This window comes from Lissotriton vulgaris, chromosome 4_1 (genome assembly GCF_964263255.1).
Source record: "Lissotriton vulgaris chromosome 4_1, aLisVul1.2, whole genome shotgun sequence".
NCBI classification, from domain to species: Eukaryota; Metazoa; Chordata; class Amphibia; order Caudata; family Salamandridae; genus Lissotriton; species Lissotriton vulgaris.
The window spans coordinates 634,505,150-634,532,321 of NC_141691.1; the positions used below are offsets into that span (position 1 = coordinate 634,505,150).

General features: G+C 44.3%; 1 protein-coding gene across 9 annotated transcripts in view; it reads right to left on the bottom strand.

The window, feature by feature from the left end:
• COA1 (cytochrome c oxidase assembly factor 1) overlaps positions 1–27,172 on the bottom strand; it is a 356,542-nt gene that overhangs the window by 37,384 nt on the left and 291,986 nt on the right. For all 9 annotated transcript variants that reach the window (XM_086964885.1, XM_086964887.1, XM_086964884.1 and 6 more), the window contains one exon: positions 9,229–9,380. In XM_086964885.1, coding sequence (XP_086821011.1) covers positions 9,229–9,380 — 152 coding nt within the window. The remainder of the gene's footprint in view (positions 1–9,228; positions 9,381–27,172) is intronic.

The window sequence follows — 27,172 nt, forward strand, 5'->3', positions numbered from 1 at the left end:
GGTAGAGTGGTAGAGTGAGGGCGGTAGAGTGAGGGCGGTAGAGTGGTAGAGTGAGGGTGGTGGAGTGAGGGCTGTAGAGTGAGGGTGCTAGAGTGGTAGTGTGAGGGCGGTAGAGTGAGAGCCTGAGGGCAGTAGAGTGGTACATTGAGGGCGGTAGAGTGAGGGTGTGAAGGCGGTAGAGTGGTAGAGTGAGGACGTAGAGTGAGGGCATGAGGGTGGTAGAGTGGTAGAAGTTATACAGCACTGAAAAATAACATGCACTATATATAGATATTATACATATACATACATATATATATTTATTTACAAATACAATCATTTACATTCAGAACTGAATCTAGCTCATCTTATGTACAGTATAATGTTAATATTGTACAGCATTTCTTCTCTAAATGTCTTATTTTCTCAAATAACCAGCTGGCTGTGTGTCACCCTATAATCATGCTATAAAGTACATGGCAAACTAAAGTCAGTTTGAAGTGTAGTCCAAACAAACCTTAGCAAAGTCAAAAGGTGTAACAGGCTTTTGGCTCTTCCAGTGTTTGTTTTTATGGTTTTTGCAAAACTTTACTGCTGGGTAAGCTTCCTGTCCGTCATGAATCTAAAACATTAAACAATGGTCAAAAGCAAAGTATTTTTGGAGCTTGGCACACAAGGGAACTACTTTCTATGCAGATGTGCTGATTACGAAAAGGTGAAATGAAGTTGTTCACAATGAAGTTAGCCAGTAACATAAGTGGGCAGACCGAAGCCCCATGCTTTATACAGTATAATGTACAGGGTAGGTGGTATGAGACAATAACGAACCAATTGAAGAGTGCATGCTGAAATGCGTATAAGTAAGCACATTAAAATATCAGTGCAATCAAAAGATTTTGACTTAGGCCAGACCTAAAAACGACCTATCACACGCTGCCATTCCACTGCATTGCACAATTACTGTACTCACAGTTTGTATTAACACAGATCACCTTCGGCCTTCTTATGATATTTACGCCAGCTTATGCATTTCTGCTATGACGTCACCCTCACTTGCTGCTCATTCCTTGTATAGAAACAAAAACTACGTACTGTATTACTACCTGCTAAAGAGGCAGTCCTTTACGTGAAGGGTGCGAATAGCTGTACAAATGGAAAGATGGCAACCCTGCGCCGAATGTGAGCTTAACTTCCATGCGAAATTCTTTGTGAATCGGGGAACAACGTCTCGAGGATTTCAGCTATTTTATACGTGACAGGAATGCAATTAAGGGCGTGCGATGAGTGCAGCACTCCAGTGCTCCGAAGCTCAGGTTTTATGTTTCAAGGCACCCAGTTATGCTTTTTGTTTCTGCTCAAGTTTAAAAGCAGCAAAGACGTCCGGTTACTTGGCATGCAAAAAGCTTCAATCAGCCTCTTATTCTAAGGCGAGGGCGACAACTTTGAGATCTGATCGCCAGGGGGGGGGGGTGCATGAATAAAACATGAATACGAATACAAGTGAACGGTAACCATATATATGTATATGTAAATTCAAAAACACAGAAGATTACAACAGATACCGTGGGTTTGGAAACGCACCTACCATAGACATTGCTCCATGGTCTAATTTGGCACTTCTGTGTGACAATAAGTTGCAGAATGACAGACAAAGGAATATCTGAAATCAATTATCATGCATAAAGGCTTGTCAAAATGTAGAAGTGAACTGTGAGTCATGGTTTGTGATGCATGGATGGAAGACTGCGGAAATTAAGGTGTAAAATGAGAGTTGCACAATAATGTAAAACACATTGTTTTCGGTAATTCCTTATAGGGAATGAAATGCCCCATATTTGTAAGGTAGCATATTACTTGGCTTATCATATTGCATTCTCTGAAGAGAAGCAACACAACCACAAAGTCAAGCATTTGGGTACAGAACTGTCCAATGGTATTCATAGAGAAACCAAGCGGGCCATTGGGATCTGATGAGAAGTTTTTGATTGAACATTGCAGCATTATTTGTATTGGAGGCTAGGATATTCCTGTGGTAGAGATGTACCAATCACGGTGGGCCAACAAGGCACCTGTTTTTTCAAGCTAAAGCAGCGAAGAGAGCATTTGCACCAAATTTGGACCTAAAAGCAATACAAGCACTGCTAGTTAAATCAATGGTATATTCATCCTTACTGGTAGTTACAGATTATTGGGCTCTGCATCCTATTGTATTGTAGGATGGAGTACCGTCGACCTTGATCTGTCACCGACGGGGCAGGATCAGACTAAGGACCATAGACCAGATTGTGGGCTTTTGGGTGACTGGTTGAGAAAAGAATTGGGGCAGGCAGAGGAAAAGGCACGTATTTGTCAAAATGGAGGACTTCCACAATTCTTTAGTCTAAAAGGTACAGTAAGAGTTAGTGTATATAGATCATGGACTGTTAAAAGGTCAAGTGGCATATGCACACACACTGAAGTGGAAAATTGAGGCACAAGAAAGTAGATTGTGTGGACTACACTGCTTCCTCTTCAGGTCAAATATGCGGAACCCAAGGACTCTCACTTGCTAGGTACAGGTGGATGCTCTAGTTGAAGTATCGGCTGAGCACAATGAGCACACACTGGACTGGATGCCTGAAACCAAGTATCTGCTGTAGTGTCGGGCAGAAACTGCTGCCTAATGATGATTAATTGCAACTGGATCTCTGTTTGATGTGAGATCCTGCCCTTACGTAAATGCAAGTAGGTTTGCGTCTTTTCCCATGAGATCTGTCTTGTCTGAATCCTGACACTACCTTACTGACAGCAGTGGAGTAGATGTTGATCGATATTAGACAAAAAATCATTAATAATTTAATTCCAGGCCATGCCTCTCTAAATATACTTGTCGAGATTATTAACAGGCCCTAAATCAGACAACACGTGATAAGAACAGATAAGGGAAAAGAACGCCTCAGACGTTAAATGAAAAAGAAAAAACAATACCCAGAATAGGAAAGAAGTAAAAACAGAGCTGAGATGAACTTAACGGACACTTAAGAGAGATACAGGTAAAGAAAACAAAATAAACGAGTAAAAGAAATGAAAAGAAGAGGCTAGAAAAGAGATAATATGGGCGTAAAAAAATCAAAGAAGGAAAAAATTAAAGGAAAATACGTGAAGGGTACGAATAGCTGTACAAATGGAAAGATGGCAACCCTGCGCCGAATGTGAGCTTAACTTCCATGCGAAATTCTTTGTGAATCGGGGAACAACGTCTCGAGGATTTCAGCTATTTTATACGTGACAGGAATGCAATTAAGGGCGTGCGATGAGTGCAGCACTCCAGTGCTCCGAAGCTCAGGTTTTATGTTTCAAGGCGCCCAGTTATGCTTTTTGTTTCTGCTCAAGTTTAAAAGCAGCAAAGACGTCCGGTTACTTGGCATGCAAAAAGCTTCAATCAGCCTGTTATTCTAAGGCGAGGCGACAACTTCGAGATCTGATCGCCAGGGGGGGGGGGGGTATGGGTGCATGAATAAAACATGAATACGAATACAAGTGAACGGTAACCATAAGAAAGGTGACAACGGACAAAGGTGCCATACCTATGCCTTCGCTGCGCCGGGATGCGAGTCACGGCCAAAAGTGAAGTAAATAATTACAAGGGAGGAAGGGTGACAAGACGCATGGGGAGCAGCAGGCCGGGCAGTGAATAATTAGGGGAGGAGAAATGCCAGCCTGAGGCAGAGCACACGCTGAGAAGCTTTTGGGAGGGGGGCTGGGCTGCTTTTGATGTGGTAATGCGAGGCATGCAGGCAGGCGGCTGGTGGCATTGTGCATGCGCTTTTTAGGGCTTGCGCTTGCGCAATGACCTAAAAAGCACATGCACTGAGTGAAATCGCCAGTGGAATCGTGCTTAGTTAAACGCTGTTTACGCCCCTATAGAGCTTCGCCAGCTATGCGCATGCGCACAGCAGGCGAGCCCTAAAAAAGGTGACATGATGGGGAGCCAAGACCAACTGCCAATTAGGTCAAGGGAGCCACAGGTCGAAAAGGTTTGGGAACCACTGAGTTATTGGGTTGCCCTTCCTTCGCAACACACTTTTAGAAAGTTGATGCTTTCTTGTCCCAAACATTTGTGACTCCTGCTAGTGTCCTAGGTCACAATACTGTGAATGGCTCTGCTGTTGGAGTTTGAGTATTGCTTCCATACAACAACACAAAGGGGGCTTAGGTGTGGACAGAATGATTCATGCTAGCAGGATAACAGGGGTGGGGCTGTGCCCAGTCCTACATACACTTCAAAGAGTTTTGCTTACTACACACACAAAGAAACTTGACACCAGGCCTGCCCTTCCTTTAGTCACCCCAAGACAGTTTGGAGCCTTGACAGAGGAAAGGAAGGACTTTCCAGAACCAGATGTAGGGGTAGGACAGGAAGCCCCCCATGCAAAGGCTAACACCAGGTATAAATCTGACCAGAATACTCCCAGACCTGCGGAAGCTACAGCATTTATTTTTTATTTTAAAGGTTTTATATAGCGCTGGCTAGACCCGGAGGTATCAGAGCGCTTTGCATGAGCATCAGATCATAGTTACAGGTTACATCATCCCAAAGGTTACACAGTTATTAGAGCATGGCAACATCGTTACTTGTAAGGTCAAGATAAACAATAAGCACAAATACGTAAGGGGAAAAGCATGCAAGGAGAAAGATTTAGGAGAGGGGGGGGAAGTAGACAGGTAATGAAGGCGGGAAAGACGAGGGGAGTGGTGAAGGACATCGCATGGAAACAGGAGGGGAAGGGCGACGGGGACACAAATTGGTAGACGAGTCAAAGCAACGTCCAAAGTCCAGTAAGCTGTGATCCCAGGGGAAGTGGTATCACTTCCCTATCTCTGTTGCGGGAGGCTCCCTTTACGCAGTGGACTCTCTCAGAGGGGTCTCTGAGACTTCACGGCCTACATACTGAAACCTTCCCCAAAAAGAAGAGAGGGAGTGCTTTGGCAAAGGATGCCATACCATACCTCAGCTGTGAGTGGCTCCCTTGGCGCAGTGGACTCTCTCAACGGGTACGCTGAGACTCCAGAGTATAAATATCGGATCTTTCCCCAACAAGGGGAGAAGGAGTGCTTAGTGAAAGGGCAGAAAGACAGGGGGCTAGGCAGACTAGCAGGCAAGGTGAGAGATTCAGGGGAGAGTGGATAGGAGCTAGGAGCTAGGGAGGTAGACAAAGGGAGAAAGAGTACTAAATGGGAACAAGGACTACCCTTCGGCAAGAGGCCTGCCCTGACGAAGGACTGATCTGCTGTCTGAGAAGGTAGGAACTGCTTGCCTTCATCCCAGACTACCCAGAGTGACTCCAAGAATCAGTTGGCTGACATCATGTGTGAGCTACAGGGGCACAACAAGCTCCCGATGTCTCCCTGCAACTGCCCAGCAGGACCTGCCTGGATCTGCAAATGCACTTGCCTGAGCCTGTTGCAAGCCTCTGCTGGAATGAATCCTGATCCCCAGGAGGTATCCTTCAGGACCGCGACCCTTGGCTAGCATAAGTGAGAGCTCCTACTAAGTGAAAAGGTGAAAAATCCTTCCGTTTGGGCTCCTCATTAATGGGCCTGTTCACGCTGAAACTCTGCTGCCCGCCAAGACTACCAATGTGAAGCTCTGGTGGGAACAGCTCTTTGCACCGACAATGACTGTCTGCAACGACTGGCAATGTGAGACCAGCACGTCATGCTACAGCAACAACAGGCGGCGACAACCACCAACACGAAGCTACAAAAATGACCATCAACAATGCCTGACTGGCTCTCTGCGCTATAGCAACAACCAACTACAAGGCTCCATCTGCTCTTTGCGCTACAGTGATGAACGTCTGTCACGTTCAGCCTCCTCCTTGCTGCCGCCGAGAACAGAACACTTTGCATCAGAGTTAGAAGGTATCTTTTCAGCAGGATAAACCTGGCTCCTGTATCTGATCCGTGCTCCATCTTGCCGGCCTGAACTAATTACTTTCCCCCTGTCTAGATCGACCGGATGTCTGCGAGTGGCGCTTTGTGCTTTTAGGTGCTATTGTCTCTAAAACCGTTGAAATGTAATATCTCTGGTTCTACTGATTGCTTTTTATTGATGTTCTTTTATAATTCTATTTATTAAAATGTACTTTATTTTTCTAAATTGGTTTTGGATTTTTCTTGTGTTGTGTTTTCACTTAATTATTGTTTGTGTGCTGCATATTGCCACTAAGTTAAGCCTGTCCTCTTTGTGCCAAGCTTCCACAGGGTTAAGCACATCTTAATTTTGGGTTGCTTGTGACTTCACCCTGACAGGAATTGTGGTTGCTACTAGAGTAGGGTTTCATCCCCCCTCAACTAGCAAACCCAGTTTTCTACAATACGTAATATGCTCTTCTTAGTAAGGCATAAAAAGAATAAGGATGTATAGCCTTGGTTGTGTAGCTAATATAAGTGGAACATTTTATTGCACCAACTGGAGATAACGGTACCAATGCATTGTGATTGTTTAGCACACTAGGATTATACTATAGCCAGGGGGTTGAGTACTTACAAGATATTTCTCTCCTTGTAATTGTGAGGCTTTCAGAAATATGTTAACAATACAACTAAGTTTATGAAAATGCCAATATAAATCTATACACAAACAAAAAAAGGAATATGCTCTTCTTTCAGTGAACAGTTAGGACTTTAGCACCATGAAGCAATGGTGTATCTTGCGCTTAAGATATAGTCTTCAATCCACTACCATACACTTCCTGTCCCTTTTTAGGTCTCGCCTGAGCCAGCGCATGCCCTGCTCTGGCGAGACATTTAAGAGTGGAGTTTTAGAAATCCTACCACAGCTTTTTTTTTTGGAGGCATTTAGCATGCGGTTACGCGCACAATGACGAGCAGAGGCGCCATCTGGCTTTCCTCTCTCGTCATAGTGCTCGCACATCGCACACCACTCGTCAGCCTGCTTTCACTTTTCCGGCACTAGCGTCCTTCTTTGTCTTTTAGCAAGCGCGTGCACACAACTCCTGGGCTTGTTTTAGTTAACTTTCACTTTTTTGCCCTCGTCAGTTACCGGGCTTAAGCACGTAGTCCGTGCAATTTATTTTTTGCAGATGTACGCAAACTCGACCCGAAGGTATCGGAGCACTTTACCAGTTGCATTACAGACGGACACATTCGTTTTTTAAGCATGATTTGTCCAGAATCACAGAATGTTTCTGCCTCTCGCCAGACTCGAACCTGGCTCCTCAGCTTCCAAGTTGGCCGCTCTAGCCGTTCACACACACATCGGTAAACTGAACTTGCCGACCGGTATTCTAAAATCCACCTCAATGCTCGTTTATTTAGCTTTCCTACGTCTGTATGCGTGTAACCATAGACAACAATACAGCATAATTTGAACCGCTGAATACCTGCTCTTCAAGCTAGTCCTCGGGGATTGCTCAATTAGCATGTAAACAAAGAGGTTTATCACATTTCAGATCTAGAAAGAGAAGTTGGTTTACCCTTGGGCGCATAGGTTGAACAAACCACCATCTTGGAAACCTCATTCGCAGTCAACAAGATAAAATATTTGAAAAAAATGCACAGTAGTAGAGTAGAATTTTTAAATAATCTTTGAATTACGTGCTCAAATTTCATAATATATTTAACGTGAAATGTTTGTAAAAAATGTCATTTGCACTAATTACAGACTTGTAAAATATGCGCTTTACTTTTTCTTATCACTTTGATTTAAACATTTCTTTTTACGTTCGAAAACATGCTGTATTAAAAAAAAACTAAAGGCCAGAGAAAAAAGTTTTTTTAGCGCCTTCCTACTTCTATTTCTGACAGCAGCTTTCCCCTCCCTCCAATTATGCTGTGTGACGGCTCAGAGCAGTGATAGCGCTGTAGCTTCATTTTCGAGAATCTACTTGGGAGAAACTTGTTCAGCCAGAAACATGTCTACCTCGAGCCGCGACATAGTGCCTGAGAATTTTGCATATGTCATTTTTACGTTTTGTTATAGCCAGATTATGTTGTTTTACCTGTCAAGTCAGGTAATGCAGGGAAGGAAGAAATACAATGTCAAGGTAGGTGCTGCGTGTTTATTCGAAAATGAATGGTTAAAGTCTGTTTTGTTCTGTCTTTCACTCAAAGTTTTAAAATATATTGTAAGTGGGGATGTTCTGTGCTAAAGTTTTACTTTTTAATTCTACTGCATATTTTGTATTAGACTGATTTAATTTGTTGTTTAAGTATCTATCTGTAATTCGGAATTGCTGAGATTACACCGAACAGTATTTAGGAATAGCATTTGTGGACAAATCCAAGTGTTCATTTGTATGTTTGTACACATGTGACGGCTACACATGCCTAATAGAAACCCATATCTGAACTTTGAATAACTTGTACGGACACAGCCAACCTAGCTTGTGTTTCGGCCTATACTATTAAATATCAAATTGCACTGGAGTTATTAGGCGACCTGTTATAGCACTTCAGAAAATGTAACAAGTAAAATAGATCAATGTTTAAATGCTTCAAGCTGCGGTTAAAGTTGATGTGGTGTACAGCCTATACATTGAAAGTTTGAAAAGAGGACAGACATTGATCACATTACAGCATCATATTATAGTTGTATATAGTGCTTCGCACCCCTTACGAAGCACATTTGTAAACAGATTACACTCCACTGCAGGGGCTTGCGCTCAGATGAGGTACTAGTGTTCTGATGCTCTGCACGAGGACCAACGCTTGACTTCTAGTTCACTTTTATTGTCAAGCCTTGGCGTGTGGCCAAGCTAAAAGGTGTGCAAGATAAAACGCACAGTCTTATAAGGTGCTAGGGAATCGGTGGAAAGTGTCCGACAGCGTGGCTGGCCCATGTGGGAAGTGTTTTAATCTGTCAAAAGAAAACATGGGTTCCCTGATTACAAAAAGAAGTATTGACATAGCCAATAGGTCTCGTCTTTGGGACCTTATAAGTGTTTAGCCATGCAACAGTTGATGTTGTTGCATGCATATTGTGCTTCATGACTAAATACATATAAGGTCCCAAAAGTGAGATCTATTGGCTATGCCAATGCTTGTTCCCATTCTTGCAGGTTCTTGTGTTCTCCCTTTGTTGCAGTTTTGCTGTCTTTCTCTTCCTCCGTCTTTCTGATCTATGTGTTTTTCCCTCTCTTACACTTGGTAAATACCTGATGAGGAAACATAAGTGCCAGTGGCCCTCATTGGCTCAAATTAAGCATTGCCAATAACTGAATAATAGTGGAGGTGATACATTACCCGAGCTGTGGTCTTGTCAACGCGGTTGTTGCTGTCAGTCAGTCTTATGTTATGAACTTTAAGTGGTGGTGCACCAAGTGCTTCTAGTGCTTTTGAATTAGTACCAAGCTGATCAATGGCTGACAGATAGTATTCTTTCCTGGCAAAGTTTTCTAAACAAAAAATAAAATAAATAAAAAACACTGTTAAGACATTGAACATGTATTGAAACACATATCTAAACGTGTGATATGATATGCAATAGGATATGCATTTATAATAGTCTACAGCAGTTTAAAACATTGTCAACCAAAATATGGATTTGCCTATTCCTCTTGGAGGTTGAAACAGCAGTGATATGTGTAACATTAGGTAAAAATAGATATGTCTGAAAATCTAATTAGCAGCAGTTTAAGTACGGAAGAAATTCAAAGCTAGATCTAAGGTAGTAAATTGTGATTGTGTGTTCAATGGACTTGCAAAGCGTTATATCTTTCAGGTTAAAGCGATGAACAGCCTGAGAAAAGCACATGGCACAAATATTGGTTGAGGACAAACCCGTACAGTAACAGTCATATTGCAAATATACGGTGAACTAACCGATAAAATACAATTATTTTAGTTTGTACAAGATTTGGCTGAGAAGCTGAGATGACTATTATAAGGTGTTAATCGGAATGTTTATAGTGACATAGATTGCGAATTTAGTTTAAAACAGAATACAAAAATTTACAAATCTGCAACAGAGTACAACACACTGAGCTAACTTTCAGAGTTAGCGCAAATCTTTTTTGTGTAAAGGAGCCCTATGCATAAAAGAGTTCCGGCCTGATTATATATATACTACACTACACTACAGGAAGTGATCCTGATATTAAAACACCATCAGAGGAAGTGACTTTAAAAACAACATTGAACTGCAGTAACCAAACGGCGTGTTTTGGTGCGATGGCTCACCTTTGAAAAAGTTCTAGGAGAACGAAACGCGTCAGGAAAATGCCACATGCTGTTCTAATCACCAATAAAAAATCAGCAGAAAAGAAGTCTCGTGTGCGGCTCAATTACTTTCCAGGAGGAGAGTGGCTTGTGAATATTAATCGGCTGGCTCCGCCGAAGAGCGACGCATCACCAGAAGAGCGCCATCATCCTCCAACCCTGAGCCTTCCATGTTGAGTCGTGAAAACGAAGAGGGGGATGCGGTGCCGCCAAGGACCTGCCCTGGTATTGGTCCCGAGTCAGCTTTCAAAGTGAGCTGACACGGGGAAACTTCAGCCAACAAACGTCACCCAAGAACGTGAATAAATGAAATGACAAGTGATTTTACCTTTGAACAGCAGCAAATGACACCACCCACTGGAGGGATTTTAACGTGACACAGCCTTTGGCACTACAGGCTCCAGAATGCAGCTCACTACAGGAAGTGATCCTGATATTAAAACACCATCAGAGGAAGTGACTTTAAAAACAACATTGAACTGCAGTAACCAAATGGCGTGTTTTGGTGCGATGGCTCACCTTTGAAAAAGTTCTAGGAGAACGAAACACGTCAGGAAAATGCCACATGCTGTTCTAATCACCAATAAAAAATCGGCAGAAAAGAAGTCTCGTGTGCCGCTCAATTACTTTCCAGGAGGAGAGTGGCTTGTGAATATATATATATATATATATATATATATATATATATATATATATATATATATATATATATATATATATATATATATATATATATATATATATATATATATATATATATAAAATACAACTTCAAAATCCTTCGCATTCAAAAAAGAATTTTCCGCACTCTCTGGGTATTTTAGAAAAGGTTTATTTTACCAACAAGCAACAGACGCGGTCGCGTTTTGGCAAAGTGCCTTCTTCTATGTCAATAACCATTTCGAATCGACATGTTTTTAGGCATTCTACATTCACCATAACAGAGAAAGGACTATCGCGCTTCTCTTAAACACAGCGCCATTTTAAAGTGTCTAATACTTCTACATTACATATGTGGCATCGATCTTAAAAACAGAATTAAGCTTTTAGCAGCAATTCATCTTGTAAAATATTCCACATTCTCAGATAACCTATTGTCAGTGAATCAACCATCTTTTTCATATATGTCAAATTAACATGTTTATTTAGCCATGTATCGGCTCTCTGACAGTAGTTCTGAGACAAATTCATAATCTCGCCGTGGATTGGCGTATTTCCCTTCCCTGCTAAACTGTGATTGTACATCACCTAAGGAAGAGGTCTTTTTGTACCTCCTTTCTTGATTTAACCTTCGCATTCTTTTGTAAATTGACATCAGCGAATCAACTACTTCTTTCTTTTGCATTATGCTGTTTCAAAATTCAGTATTCAAAATGCAAAATTTCATGAGGTACCTATACATAAACCTATACTTCATTAATTAATTCTTTCCAACTTCGACATGTTACAGAAAAAAATCACAGGAAAAGGTAATAGAATTAATTAATTAGATTAACAGACTCCAAATTGATTTACGAACATCTAATTTCATGATCACACATATTCCAGACAAATCTTCCTAATTTCATAATCCTATGTGTGCAGTCAGTTCTTCAACACTATTTAACCCCCCCTGGAGTTTTTGTAAGGAGGTCTATTATATATTGTGATTCAAGTCTCCGTAACTTCTGCACCATCAGGATTCAAGCAAGCCGGGCCGAAGACGGCTGTAATGCCAGGAACCGGTCCCCGGAAGCTTTTTTCCTTTCCAGTAAAAGAATTGGCTTGGTAGTTTGGTCTGCCCTGTTCCCATGATGCACTGGGCCAGGGACAGACTAATTTGCATGTAGCCAGGTTCTGAGCTGGGATGGTGCAGTGAGCTAAAAAATCGGTGATGGATCAAGCCCTGATCTGTTGACTGGGTACGAGTGTTCTGTTTAATTCAGATACTCTGTCCATCACCACCCCCTTTTCTGAATCGTTTTGTCCACCACAAGCGTGGAAGGGTATACTCAGATGTGAGTCCCTTGCTCACTGCACCATCAGGATTTAAGCAAGCCGGGCCGAAGACGGCTGTAATGCCAGAAACCGGTCCCCGGAAGCTTGTTTCCTTTCCAGTAAAAGAATTGGCTTGGTAGTTTGGTCTGCCCTGTTCCCATGATGCACTGGGCCAGGGACAGACTCAATTGCATGTAGCCAGGTTCCGAGCTGGGATGGTGCAGTGAGCTAAAAACGGTGATTGATCAAGCCCTGATCTGTTGACTGGGTACGAGTGTTCTGTTTAATTCAGATACTCTGTCCATCACCACCCCTTTTCTGAATCATCACCGTACCGGACAATTGTCTGCAGTATTGTTCATCAAACAAAAAGATATAATGTGTCAGGCAAAATTCCCCAAATTCTACTACCATCAATAGATAGCTGGGTTTCCATTGAAAACCCAGCTTTCTATTGATGGTATTAAACATAACAAGCCTTTACACATGCATTGAACAGGGGGTGGAGGCTATCAAATTCTATTTGAATCAAAGACAGTTGAGGTATGCACAACGCAACCTCATGTTGGTAGAATTTTGGGAATCTTGCCTGACACATAACACTTTTTTGTTTGAGGAGCAATACTACAGACAATTGTCCGGTATGGTGATGGGCACCTGCTTCGCCCCCAGCTATGCGAACTTGTTCGTAGGCTGGTGTTCTGTAATTGAATGGTATCAATATATCGATGACTTGTTCATCATTTGGCAGGGAACGGAAGACACAGCCCTAAAATACATTGATGTGCTCAACATCAATGACATCAATCTGCACTTCTCGGGTACGGTTAGTCCAGTGGCAGTGGACTATCTGGTCCAGAGAGTGTTCATTGATGGGGGCAATATTGAAACAGCCCTTTATCGTAAATCAACTGCAGGGAATTCCATATTATGTGCCATTAGCAGCCACCCCCAGAAACTAGTTCACAGTATACTCTATGGCGAACTCCTTAGGTTAAAAAGAAACTGTACACGAGAGGAGGATTTCAAGGCAGCTGCCTCGGAATGTGTAGCCAGGTTTACAGTAAGAGGTGCTCACCAAAAGGCCGGGAGTACCCCAGTGCAGGGAGATTTATGAGCACTAGAGTGGGGGCAGACATCAAGCCCCTTCATCCAACGCTGCTTTGAAGCTGCGGACACCAGCAATTCAAACCCAGGGACGCTTATCAAAAGCAGGTCCGGGATACCGCAGCGCGGGACACGCCTGGGCATGGCCCGGACAAAGACCAGGCCAGTTTGTGCCAGTCCCTGGCTTAAGAGGCTGGACTGCCCCCCCCCCCCCCTCTAACGTGAGTACCTCTAGCTATTGCTGGGATAAATTTTCCTAAATCCATGTGGACTTTTTCATTATTTTCACCTTGTGACTAACTGTTTTAGCACAATGTGGAAGAGGAGAGGTAAGGGCATTGCCATGGTACCCCACAAACATACAAGTATTTAAATTATTCTAGAGAGAGGGGTTGTAAGCACTGAATTCGCCCTTACTGAGCGCAGGCTCTCTCTCGGGCAAGGAAGTGGCATAGGGGAAATAATACATATTGTGTCTAACTCCGAAGCTGACCGTAGGATGTCCTCAGGGGGAGCTCAAGGAAAAATGCTGCCTAACTCTGGCATAACTGAAACTCCTGTGTACCCAATTAGCCCTGAAGGTGTCATTACCACTGTGGATATCCGTAGCCCTATACCAATCCCAGAACCAGTCTTAGAGAGAAATAAATTGCCCAACCCGCAAAATCGTTCCAAGGCACATTCAACGGAAAGTACAAGTGACGCGGGGTGGGGTGGAGTTGCCATTGCTAATTGATTCAGAAATTGGGAGCGCAGGAGTAGAAACCCTGTACCACGACTTTACATCTCCCTCCAGAAGCCCCTCCCTATGTTACTGTAATGGCTGGAGTGCCCCCATTGAAAAACAGTCAAACAAAGTCATGGTAGCAAGCACATAACAAGGTGACAGATTGGCTTGAGGTCAACAGAAACTTTAAGTCGTCAGATGGAAACAACATCTTAATGGTCGGCCGGATAAGCTGGGTTGGGACTGTCCCAAAAGACATACCTGCAGTTTGTATCCTAGTCAGCTTTCAACAGCCCTGCATTGTGGGGGACTTGTTGCGTCAAACTATTTTAAGAACATTGGGTAAATCATCTATTTTTACACTTCCATGGGATACTTTTACAGACCTCCCCAATCGCTATCTTACACCCAACCCGAGACTATCACTTGGAACCTTTGTGGGGCTTGACAAGGAGTAACAGATATTCCCCATTGATTGATTGTAATGAGGTCAACTGACAGCACTTTCTTCTCACTCTCCTTTTGACAACCGTCTACTGTCAAAATGAATTATTGAATATGGTTTGTTCATAAAGATGATATAAACAAAGATTTTTTCCTATTAACCCCTTCCGTGCTCATGACGAGCTCAGTTCGTCATGAGGCACGGTGCTCGTGTGCTCATGACGAGCTGAGATCGTCATGACCACACCCATTTCCATTATGGTCCAGCACAGCAAAAGAATATCCCAAGACGCCAAGGTGTTAAATACTGTTGTCTTTGGTCCTTCTCTCTGTGATATTACTCTATGTACAGAATAACTAGTTGAATGACCATTTGGATTGAATTTCTAGTCCTTTGCTTCTTTTGTGGGCTGAAAAAGATACGTCAGGACCAATTGTTGTTTTGACTGAATTCATTCTGAGGTCCTCTGACGCTCTCAGGGAGAACCCCATTAATATGTAATGGTAGCCTGTGATATGGGCATGTCAATACTTTGGTTGACTTATGTGAAAAACTCGTTTGTTGAGGTTGGTCTTTCTCAAGGTTACACAACACCACTTCATGTGCATCTAATAATAAAAGACAGGGGTCTGCATTGTTACTAGCTTAACTGTATGATAAGAGGGTCAAAGTTGAGTCACAGAAAGTAACTATTGGAAAGTATTTGTTCTTAAGTGTGGAGGCTTCCCCAGTTAGTTATGTGTGGAAATCTAGAAGGGCCAGAGAGCTTTTTTTGTTATTTAGGTTTAGAGCTGACACAGTGCTGTACATACTCTGTTTTCCTCTAGGGTATTAGCCGAATTTAGATGCGATTGCATGTCTGTGCAATATTGGTGCTAACCAATCTACGATTCATATCCTTTTTTCTGTAAATTTTATGCATTGTATACCAAAATATTTGGGCTTCCATTTCTGAGATTCAGAAATTTGAGACTTTGTGCTTTGGCCTACGGCTTTCTCCAATGTCTTTGGATTAAGAAATGTGAACGGCTGTAACTTGTTTTTTACGAGCTGCTCTTCGCTTATATGGCACTATGGACCGTATTTAAATGATGTGACACTGTAACATATTTTATGGGTTGCCATTTTAAATGTAAGGTACTGTGCGCTATACTTCGCAGGGTTTTATTCTGGATATTATTGTGTGGTTTTATTTTTTAACACTCATCAAATATGGAAGCATTTTATCTGTTTTTATGTTTTTTATGCTTTTATGGTCGTTTTATCAATCGAATAACGTTATTTTTTAACTTTGAACCTTGACTAAAGGAGTCACTGAAATCCGAGACAAATGGAAGGGCAGTAGAATTAGTGACTTTACAGGAAAAATACTGTTTACAGATCGTCGTAACTGCCTTTTTTGACTGGAATCAACTTGCAACCATTAAAAGCAACAATTCTTTACACTACATTCTAAAAGATCGTTATTAGATGTAAAAGATGCTCCTCTCGTATAAAGATAATATTTTTTCATTTAACTTGAAACATAGGCACTGCAATTTTTCCTTCTTTTTTACAACCTTCTTTTTTGATTTGCTATGTAATATAAAATCATAAAGAGCAATAAAGCATAAATAATAAAGACAGCATCCACAACCAGACAGTTGCAAAAGACATTCAAAATGTACAGTAACCGTACATTTAACATGTACTAATGTCTGTTGAGTAACTATAACAATCACGCTAAACTTCGTGATTTTTCTGGGGCATCCCATTGACTTGAACATAAATAGCTCTGCTTTGGGCATTAGGCCATCCCCCGAGTCTACTTCACCGCTGAGGGAGAAAATTCTGACCTTCAGTGAGGAGCAATATCCACTGGCATTGGTGCAGGGGAGAGAATTCGTACAAGAGGTAAAAGGTTCTTCATTGAGGAAACCAAATTAATCAAAACAGCAATTCCAAATATGGAAACTCATTTTTGGAGATACAGTTGTACTAAGGCGCATGCAAAAGAAAACCATTTTGCATACATCTAACTAGGAACCAAAGTTCACAAATCCTTTGCAGGTGTAGTCCCGAAAATCTTTGCAAATTTCTAAAATTCGCAAATTTGTGACCATTAGGTATTAAACTTTCCCATGCGGATTTGCAAATTGATTTAAGAATTGGGCCATACACTTCTTTCAGAAGACGTTTGTGACAAAAAAACAAAGTGTGAAATTGCAATGAAATTGTAATCATAGTTTTCTGGACTTAGTACAAAACCTGAATATAAAATATATTTTGTCACATAAAAGAATATATTTTTTTCCCTTCTGTTCCTTCTTTGCTCTGATAGCGAACTGCTTATTGAACAATTCTCTGACTGAAAATATCAATACATTTCGGCCTGTCTATGTCTCCTAGCTTACTGATAAATGAATGAAAACAATTATGGAAATAAAATACCGCAGGTCAGAAAGGCTCATTTCATACAACGATGGGGCAGGCTTTTAAGAGGCCTGGAATAATATCATGGGCAAACAACTAAGAGGTTTTTGTGCAGAGCCCTATTGTGAGAATGTTCAGATAAGCAGATGGGTAAACATTGCTAATGGCTCGGTTGGCCAGGATCTAGTAAATGCTGTCAAGTAAATAATTTATCCCGTAAAAACTGCAATGCAATCAGGAGATGATTAAATTAATAAATAAACGGTATGCGAATGTCACGACGTGTCACCATGGCAACACGTAAATATGACCAGCAGACCGGCGGGTAATCGAATTAGTGTTGTCAACTCCGTTACACCACAATATAATATATTCAAGCGCATCCCACAAATCAACGCGAGCCAGGCAGCCTTCAATACTGCTGTGTACTCGTAACTGACAGGAAGGAGCCACATAGATGTCTTTATCAGAGGTGTGACAAAATAAGCAACTGTTTCTGTACGCGGCTGAAGGGCACGCAGTGTTTGAAATCAATGGGACCCTGCCTCGCAAATCTGTCGTTTAGCTAAACAGATGCGTGATCTGCTTCTGAACTAGGAAGCTGTGGAGGTTTTGAATCTGCTAGTCACAGAAACAGAAAATCCGTGGCTTTATCGGGCACTGTGCTAGAGAGAGGAAGTGCCTACGGATGTGGTGAGAAACGGAACAGTGTGCTCGACAAACTGCTTTTAAAACAGTGGTTTCTGCACACTTGTGGTTACGGAAACATGCACGTCTCTCTAACAGAGCAGGCACAGAGGGCTCATGGACACACTCAAGGCTGCACATTAAGCGCACACATAAGAACTTGCAAGTCAGTGTAGAAAGCACCCTACAAGGCGTGTCCACTGGACCATGATTTTCAGGACACAACACTTTCAGATCGGGTCCCTGTGAAGAAGCCCCCTGCAAGCTCATCCCTCAGACTTACCCAGTGGGTATTCAGGGGAGAGAACCTGGAGGTGACAGACAAGGCCCAACCCTTAACAGCAGCTCCCACTCATACCTCAACCTTGGGTTACAAGGAGGATAAACACATTCAAGGCACAACAGACATGGTAAATGAGTACGTCAGCTCTGTATTCTCTTACATACACTCACTCAGCGGGTGTCATTCATGCTATGCAAAGTGCAAGCTAACTTTTCACAGCATACATTTTAATTGTACACAATGACATGCCCACCTAATTTACTTATTTTGAAACCTGAATGGCCATTTGCATTGTGTGAACTAAAGCCCCAACCTCCTAAAAAACACGAGATGAAAAAAGGATTTGTACAAACAAGGGCGAACATGTTACCAATTCAGTCCCTTTAATAAATAATGCCAAATATTAATAGTCGGCAGATTAACAGTCGATCTAGAATCTGATTGTTACAGTAGTAAAACGGAAGTGTGTGGTTTAACATGAAATAAAGATCAATGGAACTCAACTTTCAGAACTTATAAGAGGAAGAAGTAGCAACTCATATTCCATTCTCAACAAACATTATTGACTATTTCTGTTAGTACCCTTAAATGCGACGTCATCTTGCAACATTAATGGCGACCCATTTTAAAAGAAAAAAATAATAATATGAAAACATGAGAAGCTATAACACAAGTTATTTAATATATTTGACAAAGAAGGGGAATTGCAAATGCTACAAATAGCACGAGACACCACACGGAGTACTAGCAGTACGGAAGTGACCCTTGTCAGTCAGTCAGTCAGTCAGTCAAATATCTTTATTTCGGTTAATTAAAACCATAAAAGCAATACACAGTTCATAATACAAGAATAAAATTACAATTAAACAAGTTTACACATGATTGCAGATCCTATGTAAGTTCATTAAAAAGGATGTTTAAAAAGATCTTATGTTTAAGAAACAATTTAAAAAACGATAGGATACAGAGAATAGATACTAAGCAGCCTAAAGCCTAAAGTCACATAAAGCGCCACTTCCCAGTATATTTAACACGTTTCCCCGGAACGTATTTTAACAAAATATCAGATTTGGTGGTTATTTGTCTGGGAAAGTCTTATTTTATTTAGTCTGGCAGCTGCTACCAGAAAGCAAGCTACACCATATGTGACCTGCACAGAATTAAGCATTTGGAGGTGTAGGAGGGCGGGCCTCACCTGACCAAAGTTTAGGTCTTTCAAGATTGGAAACAGGAATTTTTTACGGGCCACCAAGTAGTGTTCGCAAAGCATTACTAAATGAAGCGTATCCTGTGTAGAAAAGCAATCACAGGTGCAGGGCGGGGTATTTTCTGGAGTCCCCCACTTTGTATAGGATCCAAGCACGAGATGTATGAGGTTGAACCTAAACCTTATTAAGAGAAAACGGTGGTAAGGTTTGGTTACATATTTTAGGTAAGGTTCCATAGCCAAGGAGGAAGAAAGTTGATATATTGTCCTCACCATTGGTTTACTGAGCTCAACCTCTTCCCTCTCTGTCTCCAACACATTTCGGAAATGCCGCTTGACCCACCCTACATCCTCTTTCTTGAGGCCCTGTGGTAAAGAGTACATGTCCGGACGCCCTAGCCTCGCGCATGCCGCTCTAACATACGCCAACCAAGGTATACTGTCCTCTTTATCCAGGTCCATACAGTCTTTGAGTATGCGGTGATTCAACGTAATCTCCTCATTTGTCCAAGTTTTAACCCAGCATAGCAGTGGGGACATTTTTAGGAGATCAGTGATGTAGCCCAAGCCCATTTCATTATGGATTGAATATGTGGGAGATGACTTTGGGAGTGACAACAGAGCTCGTATAAAGCTATTTTCTATGATTTGGATGCCTGGGGCTGATACATAGCCCCAAATATCTGCCCCGTAAGATGCAATTGCTACACATTTGGATTTATAGATACGAGTCATGGCCTCCATAGGTCTCGAACCAAGTCTTTTAGAGAAGTGCATGAGAGCTGTAGTAGATCTAGTAACTCCATTTTCCTTCAGTTTCAACTGGGCACCCCAGGTTCCTCTTTCGTCAAAAGTGACGCCTAAATAACAGAAAAAGGGTACCCTCGAGATGGAAGTTTTGTTGCAACTGAAGGTTTTAAGCTTCATGTTTTTCTTGCGTGAGCCCGTAACCATGACATGGGATTTTGCTGTATTGATCTTTAGATCCAAGGCTTCCATAAACGCTCCGAAATGATCTAACAGTCTTTGTAGGCCCGTACCTGTACGAGCTATGAGGACGGCATCGTCCGTGTATAGGAGGACCGGAATGGGTGACCCTCCCATACGCGGCACGTCCAGAGTAGCTAAATTCAGGGATTTCCCCAGGGAATTAATGTAGAGTCTAAAAAGGAGAGGGGCCAGGATGCAACCTTGTCTGACCCCTCTCCCTGACCTAAACTTCTCAGTACATCTACCTTCCCTTGTTACCCTGACAGAAGCAAACAAATTCTGGTGGAGATCGTGCAAGAAATTAACCAAGGTAGAGTCCAGACCCAAATCCCGCAAAATAATCCATAGTTTTGAACGATTAACCAAATCAAAAGCAGAGGATAGGTCCATAAAACCCAAATAAAGAAGCCCCCCCTTCACCACAGTGTATTTACTGATAATAAGGTGAAGGTTTAAGCATTGGTCCATGGTCCCCCTATGTGCTCTAAAACCATACTGCAGGTCGGAGAGAACCCCGCTCTCCTCAAGCAAATCCCCAAGTCTTTGTAAAATGACTCTGCCCAGGATCTTAACGGCAGAGTCCAACAAGGAGATTGGCCTATAGCAGGCAGGGTCCCCCCTGTTCCCCTTCTTAAAAAAGGGAACAATAATAGAGGTGGACCAGGAAGAAGGGAAACCAGCCGAGGGTATCGCATTAAAGACATTTGTTAGTATTTTTGGCCAGAAATGCGGATACTGAATGTAGAGATCGGCAGGGACCCCATCAGGTCCAGGGGCCTTGTGTTTGCTTGTGTTTTTGATCGCCCTTTCTACCTCAATGGTGTTAAATTCCATGTCCATGTTATTTGGAACATGAGCACTAACTGGGGAAATTGGAACCGTGGATTCATAGATCTGTTTGAAGTGGTAAAGCCATCTATCATCTTCAATCACACAGTCCATATCAGTTTTCCCATCCTCGGTAAAAAAAGGCTGATTAACAATGGCCCAAAACATTTTGCTGTCTCTCAATACATCAATGGCTAGTAAACTGTCCCAAGCTTCCTCCTTAATTTGGGTCTTGCGCTTGATGAGTGCAGTTTTGTATTCTTTTCTGAGATTTGCCACTAAAGTCCTATCTCTGGGTCTATGTTTTAGTGCTTTCAACAAGGCACTATGCGTTTGCGAGCATTCCTTGTCGAACCATTTATGGGTGTTCTTGCTACCTTGCGCACCGTTCCTTGACTCCAGGTTCTTAGAAATCCTTGCGCATATCCACATAAGCGGCCACTACGTCGGAACCCAAGGAAGTTGGATCTAAGCAAACTGCCATGTTTGCCTCAGTTTCCTGGGCTAATATTTGGAAGAAATGATCGGGGACAATCTTCTCCCACTTTATCCGCCTTCCCTGGTCCTTAGTCGACAGATCTCTAGAAGCTGCCACACCTGTCATTCTGCCATTCCGGAAGCAGTCTAGGTCCAGTGTTAAGAGGACGGGGTTATGGTCGCTAAAGGTGGCAGTTACAACTCTGTACTCCCGTGCCTTTACTAAAGCCCCTGCTGATACGAAGATGTAATCGATGACAGTGTTAGCGTCTCTCCCGATAAATGTGGGCGCTCTGGACTCGCTGTTTCCCTGGCCTGGTTCGAATAGGTTTAAGTTCGCAAGAAAGGTCTCGAGGCCCTCACCCTCCTTCGTGTGTTCAAAGTGGGGAATGCCCTCGACCGGTAATCCCCCATATCTATCATTGTAACAATCCCCCTCGCAGGGGTGAATATTAAAATCACCCAGGATAACCATCTCTGGGACGGAAGTGCAATCTTGTCTATAGACTGACAGGAAGTCTAGCAGGGAAGTCAGGTGCTCATTCACAAAAGAACCCTCCCTGGAATTATAAAAATTAATAAGCAATAGAATATGCGCGTCCGAGATAGTCCACTCCACTATTAACGTGTTCATGGGTGCTGGATCTAGTTTTTTAAAAACCCCCACCAAATTCAGTGAACACAATGTGAGTAAGCCACCCTTGGCTCTCCCTCTTGCGCCCGAAACTGCTGGAGTAAAAAAGCTGCAAAAACCATCCAATGAGAAGCTAGTTGATGTATCCCATGTTTCTTGGAGAGCCAAAATGTCGTGTTGTTTTACATACCCCTGCGATATGGGGTCTGAAGCCTTAGCAGTTAATCCCGCCACGTTCCAGGTAAGAATTTTACAATTTGGCTTGTCAGGATTGGGCAAGGTAAGCATTCCCCTGCTCTCGCCAGCAACAGGGCCCTTATCAGAAGTTGGAGATAAATTTGACTTTTGCGAGTCCAGCATACTAGTTTCCTTTCGCGGTTGGATAGGGGTGATATGATGCCTCCGTCCAATTGGGGAATCCTGTGTTTGTCAGTCAACCCAATCCGTGGTTGACAGACATTCATAGCGGTTAGCAGTTGGGAAGTGATAAAGGTTATCTTGCCCATTTGCAAACTGGTGATAATAATGAGGTTGAGTGTGTTGTGGGCCAACAAAGAGACCTCCTTGGCGCGGTCTACCTCTTCTTCTCCTAACCAGGTTCCATTCAACGTCCCCCACCCTCCTCCCAACCTTGAGGTTGCATTTCCCATGGGGGGTTAAATCTCTGTCTAGGTTTGAAATCTTGTGGACCCTTTAACCAACTCCATCTGTTGTCTACTTGGTTTCCTGGTAGATAGAAATAGGAAAGAGGCCTAGCGGTCACGGTACTTGCTTGGTATCTAGGTACTCCACTGCTACATATAAAATCTACAACTTCGGTGTTCTCAAAGGTGACCACGACGCAGTCCCCTTGTAGATTTTTTCTATTACCTCCCACCCACGGGGTTCTCTCTACCATTAAGATATTGCTTGGTATGTTGGGCGGAAGGGGGTGGTTTTTAGACAACCAGTGGCATACTTTGTTTTTTAGGGCCTGGTAAGATTCTACTTCTGATGGGGAAATTTCAGTAACTCCGGTAAGGATGACTACATAAGGGCAGGCATCAGGAGGGAGATGGAAATTTCTGCGAGCCGCTACCTTGGCTCTTGGGGCTGCGTCAAGATTTGAAGTCAGTGGGGTGGGGTCATTGGATGTGACTTGGGGGGTTGGTTTAATTTTAGTTGTATTCTGAACTTGACCTGTTTCGGGGGGCTTAGCTTTGGTGTCACCCTGGTTTGAAGTGTTGCTTGGTTTCTTAGGGACGTTATTTTTGGTCACCAGAACACTGTTACCAGCCAGAGATGACTTATTGGCTGTGTTAGGTGGATTGGTGACCTGGGGTGTCTTGTTATTCAAAGTGAAACTAGGAGCACTTATATCCTTGTGTATGTTCTTTAGGATAGTTTCCAGGCAGCGTAGTCTAACCTCTATGGGTTCGAGCAAGACTTTTAGCATATTGAAAATATTAATATTGTCCGTGCTTAGTCCGCTCCCCTCCTGAGTTTGTTTAGCTGGATTAGCAACTTCCCCGCTCAACTCCAGAATTTCCTCCAGACTGTGGTCAATAATTGTATCGTCTGGAAGGCTCAAAGGTAGACCATTCTTAGTGGAATGCGACCCCCCCGTGGCATTAGAAGAAACTACCAAATTATTATCCACAATAGAGAGATCGGGAATAATGTTGTGATGGTTAGGAGCAATTTGAGCTTTCTTCCCTTTCGGAATGGCTGGTTTAATAACCTTCCGTTTTTGTTTAGGGATTGCCCCTTCTATCAGACCCCTTTCGTTTATGGCGGTTGCCATGTCAGAAGAGTTTGGCTCATTTTGGTGTGCTCCACTGTCTGATAAGAGGTTAAGATTGGGAGAGGCCTCCAGGTCCTGTTGTACGTTAGAAGCGTCAAGATCCCCAGTGACCCCGGTACTATGTACTATGGCCTGAATGTTTGGCCGAGAGTCGATATTAGGCGTCTGTGCCTGGGCAATAAGGCCCAGAGAGGATCGCTTGGCCATAGCTAGGTCTTGGGAAACTCTCCTATCCATTAGAATTATTCCCTCATCAATTAATTCGTGGGTGCGGACGATGAAATCATCCAGGGTCCCAGTTAGTTTTTTTGCTCCTGCAGCAGCCATGCTTCTAGTTTCCCTACAGTTCATAACAAGCCTAAGTGAAATGCAAATAATATGGTAGGTTAAGCTATGGGCTCTGTAACATATATTAATTGCTTAGCACTGAAAGGCGTCCAGCAACCCAGTCTCAAAAAGTAGAGTGTTTGGACGACTTACATTTCCTAAAGGATATGGCGAGAGGAGCTGATGGGAATCGTCCAGGGTTTGTGGCCCAGGCCAGGCTCCTCAGGCCTCTGAGGGCCACAGAGGGCCCGCCCTTTGCCCGGGCTTAGCCCCGGGCGTCCCGCTCGCGTCCCGCGACGCTGAGGGCTTGCTGTTTTTATCGCCCCTCCTGGCGCCTTGCTCGTGCGTCAGGGAACGCGCCGCCGCCGCTAAGGCTGCCGGGATTTGGAGTCCCGGAGCGGCGGTGGCGTGCCTGGTGATGGCGGTCGCCGAAGACGGCACTGTCCGGCGTGGGTCCGCAGGACTCCTCCTGTAGCTTGCTCCCAAGGATTCCTTGCCAGGTATGGTTTCGCTCTCGTTTCGCTAATACTCCCCCCGCTCCACCGAGGGCTTGCTGTTTTTATCGCCCATCCTGGCGCCTTGCTCGTGCGTCAGGGAACGCGCTGCCGCCGCTAAGGCTGCCGGGATTTGGAGTCCCGGAGCGGCGGTGGCGTGCCTGGTGATGGCGGTCGCCGAAGACGGCACTGTCCGGCGTGGCATGGGTCCGCAGGACTCCTCCTGTAGCTTGCTCCCAAGGATTCCTTGCCAGGTATGGTTTCGCTCTCGTTTCGCTAATACTCCCCCCGCTCCACCGAGGGCTTGCTGTTTTTATCGCCCCTCCTGGCGCCTTGCTCGTGCGTCAGGGAACGCGCCGCCGCCGCTAAGGCTGCCGGGATTTGGAGTCCCGGAGCGGCGGTGGCGTGCCTGGTGATGGCGGTCGCCGAAGACGGCACTGTCCGGCGTGGCGTGGGTCCACAGGACTCCTCCTGTAGCTTGCTCCCAAGGATTCCTTGCCAGGTATGGTTTCGCTCTCGTTTCGCTAATACTCCCCCCGCTCCACCGAGGGCTTGCTGTTTTTATCACCCCTCCTGGCGCCTTGCTCGTGCATCAGGGAACGCGCCACCGCCGCTAAGGCTGCCGGGATTTGGAGTCCCGGAGCGGCGGTGGCGTGCCTGGTGATGGCGGTCGCCGAAGACGGCACTGTCCGGCGTGGCGTGGGTCCGCAGGACTCCTCCTGTAGCTTGCTCCCAAGGATTCCTTGCCAGGTATGGTTTCGCTCTCGTTTCGCTAATACTCCCCCGCTCCACCGAGGGCTTGCTGTTTTTATCGCACCTCCTGGCGCCTTGCTCGTGCGTCAGGGATTGCGCCGCCGCCGCTAAGGCTGTCGGGATTTGGAGTCCCGGAGCGGCGGTGGCGTGCCTGGTGATGGCGGTCGCCGAAGACGGCACTGTCCGGCGTGGCGTGGGTCCGCAGGACTCCTCCTGTAGCTTGCTCCCAAGGATTCCTTGCCAGGTATGGTTTTGCTCTCGTTTCGCTAATACTCCCCTTGTCATAGATTCCTAAACCAAACTCTCGAAGTTGACACCAACATAGAGGTAGGACACCTATTTGGCTGAGACAATTGGTCAGAAAGGAGGGACTAAAATGACATCCACAACATAAAACATGAACTGCCATGAGCCAGAGGCCCCAACGTCGATTTTTTTGTGGTAATAATGTGAAAAAAAAAAAACACAAATTTAACACACATACACAGCATCATCTGTACTACATACGTTGATTACTAACGAGTGCTACTAACCAATCCTGCATGAGTACAATGTGGAGATTCATACCACTCTCAAAGTGTGCCGCACTGAACTTGACCTGCTACACACTGCCTCAACTTGGTAGATTTGGGTGACAGTGACACACAATACAACTATGTTCTTAAGAGAGCAACAGCTTCTCTGCTGCTCTGGTTAAGAGAAGAGAAAGAGGAGCCAATGAGAAATGGTCCTCTCTTAAATGTGGGACATTTATTTCATTTATTGAAATGTGTAGGAATGCTAAGACTACCATCCAAAAGTGGGACTGTCGTGGCAAAACAAGGATGCAGGATCAACCATCTTGTATGCAGGCCAAACTATGGCTCTGATCCTGCTGGACCTCAGCGTGGCGTTCGACACTGTAGCACACAACATCTTGCTACAGTGTCTGAACAGAGGTGGCATCTCTGGCACCGCGCTGAGATGGGTCCAAGACTTTCTCAGGGGGAGAAGTTTCCGAGTCAGGCAGGGAGACTGCTATTCGAAGGGGGTGTCCTTGGGCCAAGGCGTGCCGCAGGGCTCGTCATTGAGCCCAACCCTCTTTAATATGTATGTCGCGCCCGTTGCCTCGATTGTGGAGAGCCATGGCCTCCAATTGGTCTCGTATGCCGACGACACGCAGCTGGTGATCTCCCTATCGCATGCCCCCTGTCTTGCTGCCGATGGCTTCCGTTCGTGCATGAAAGATCTAGCCGAATGGATGGCCAACAACTGTTTGAAGCTGAACGGCAGCAAGACAGAGGTGCTGGTGGTGGGGAGGGCCCAGTCTGCTTGGTCGCCGGCGTGGTGGCCTTCCTGCCTTGGACCTATTCCAACCCCCTGCCAGGAGGCACGCAACCTGGGGGTGTGGTTTGACGTGGGTCTTACTTTCGGCCCCCAGATTAATCGGGTGGTGGGAGTTTGCTTCGGGATCCTGAAGAAGCTGAGGAAAGTCCTGGACTTACTCCCGATTGAAGCCCGTCAAACCCTGGTCCATGCCCTGGTTACAGCTAGGTCGGATTATGGGAACCTGCTGTACCTGGGGGCTCCAGAAAAAAGTATGGCGCGCCTGCAAGTGCTGCAGAATGCGGCAGCGCGTCTGATACTCAGACTGCCTAAAAGGGCGCCTTCTAAGGCGGCCCTCCAGCAGCTACACTGGCTCCCGGTGAGGAGAAGAGTGGAGTATAAAGCGCTCTGCACCTGTCATCGCATTTTGAATGGCAGGGCACCCGACCCTCTGACCAAACTGATCGAAGTGTACAAACCTACACGTGCGCTGAGATCTACGGGGGGCGGCCTACTGAAGATTCCAAGAATTA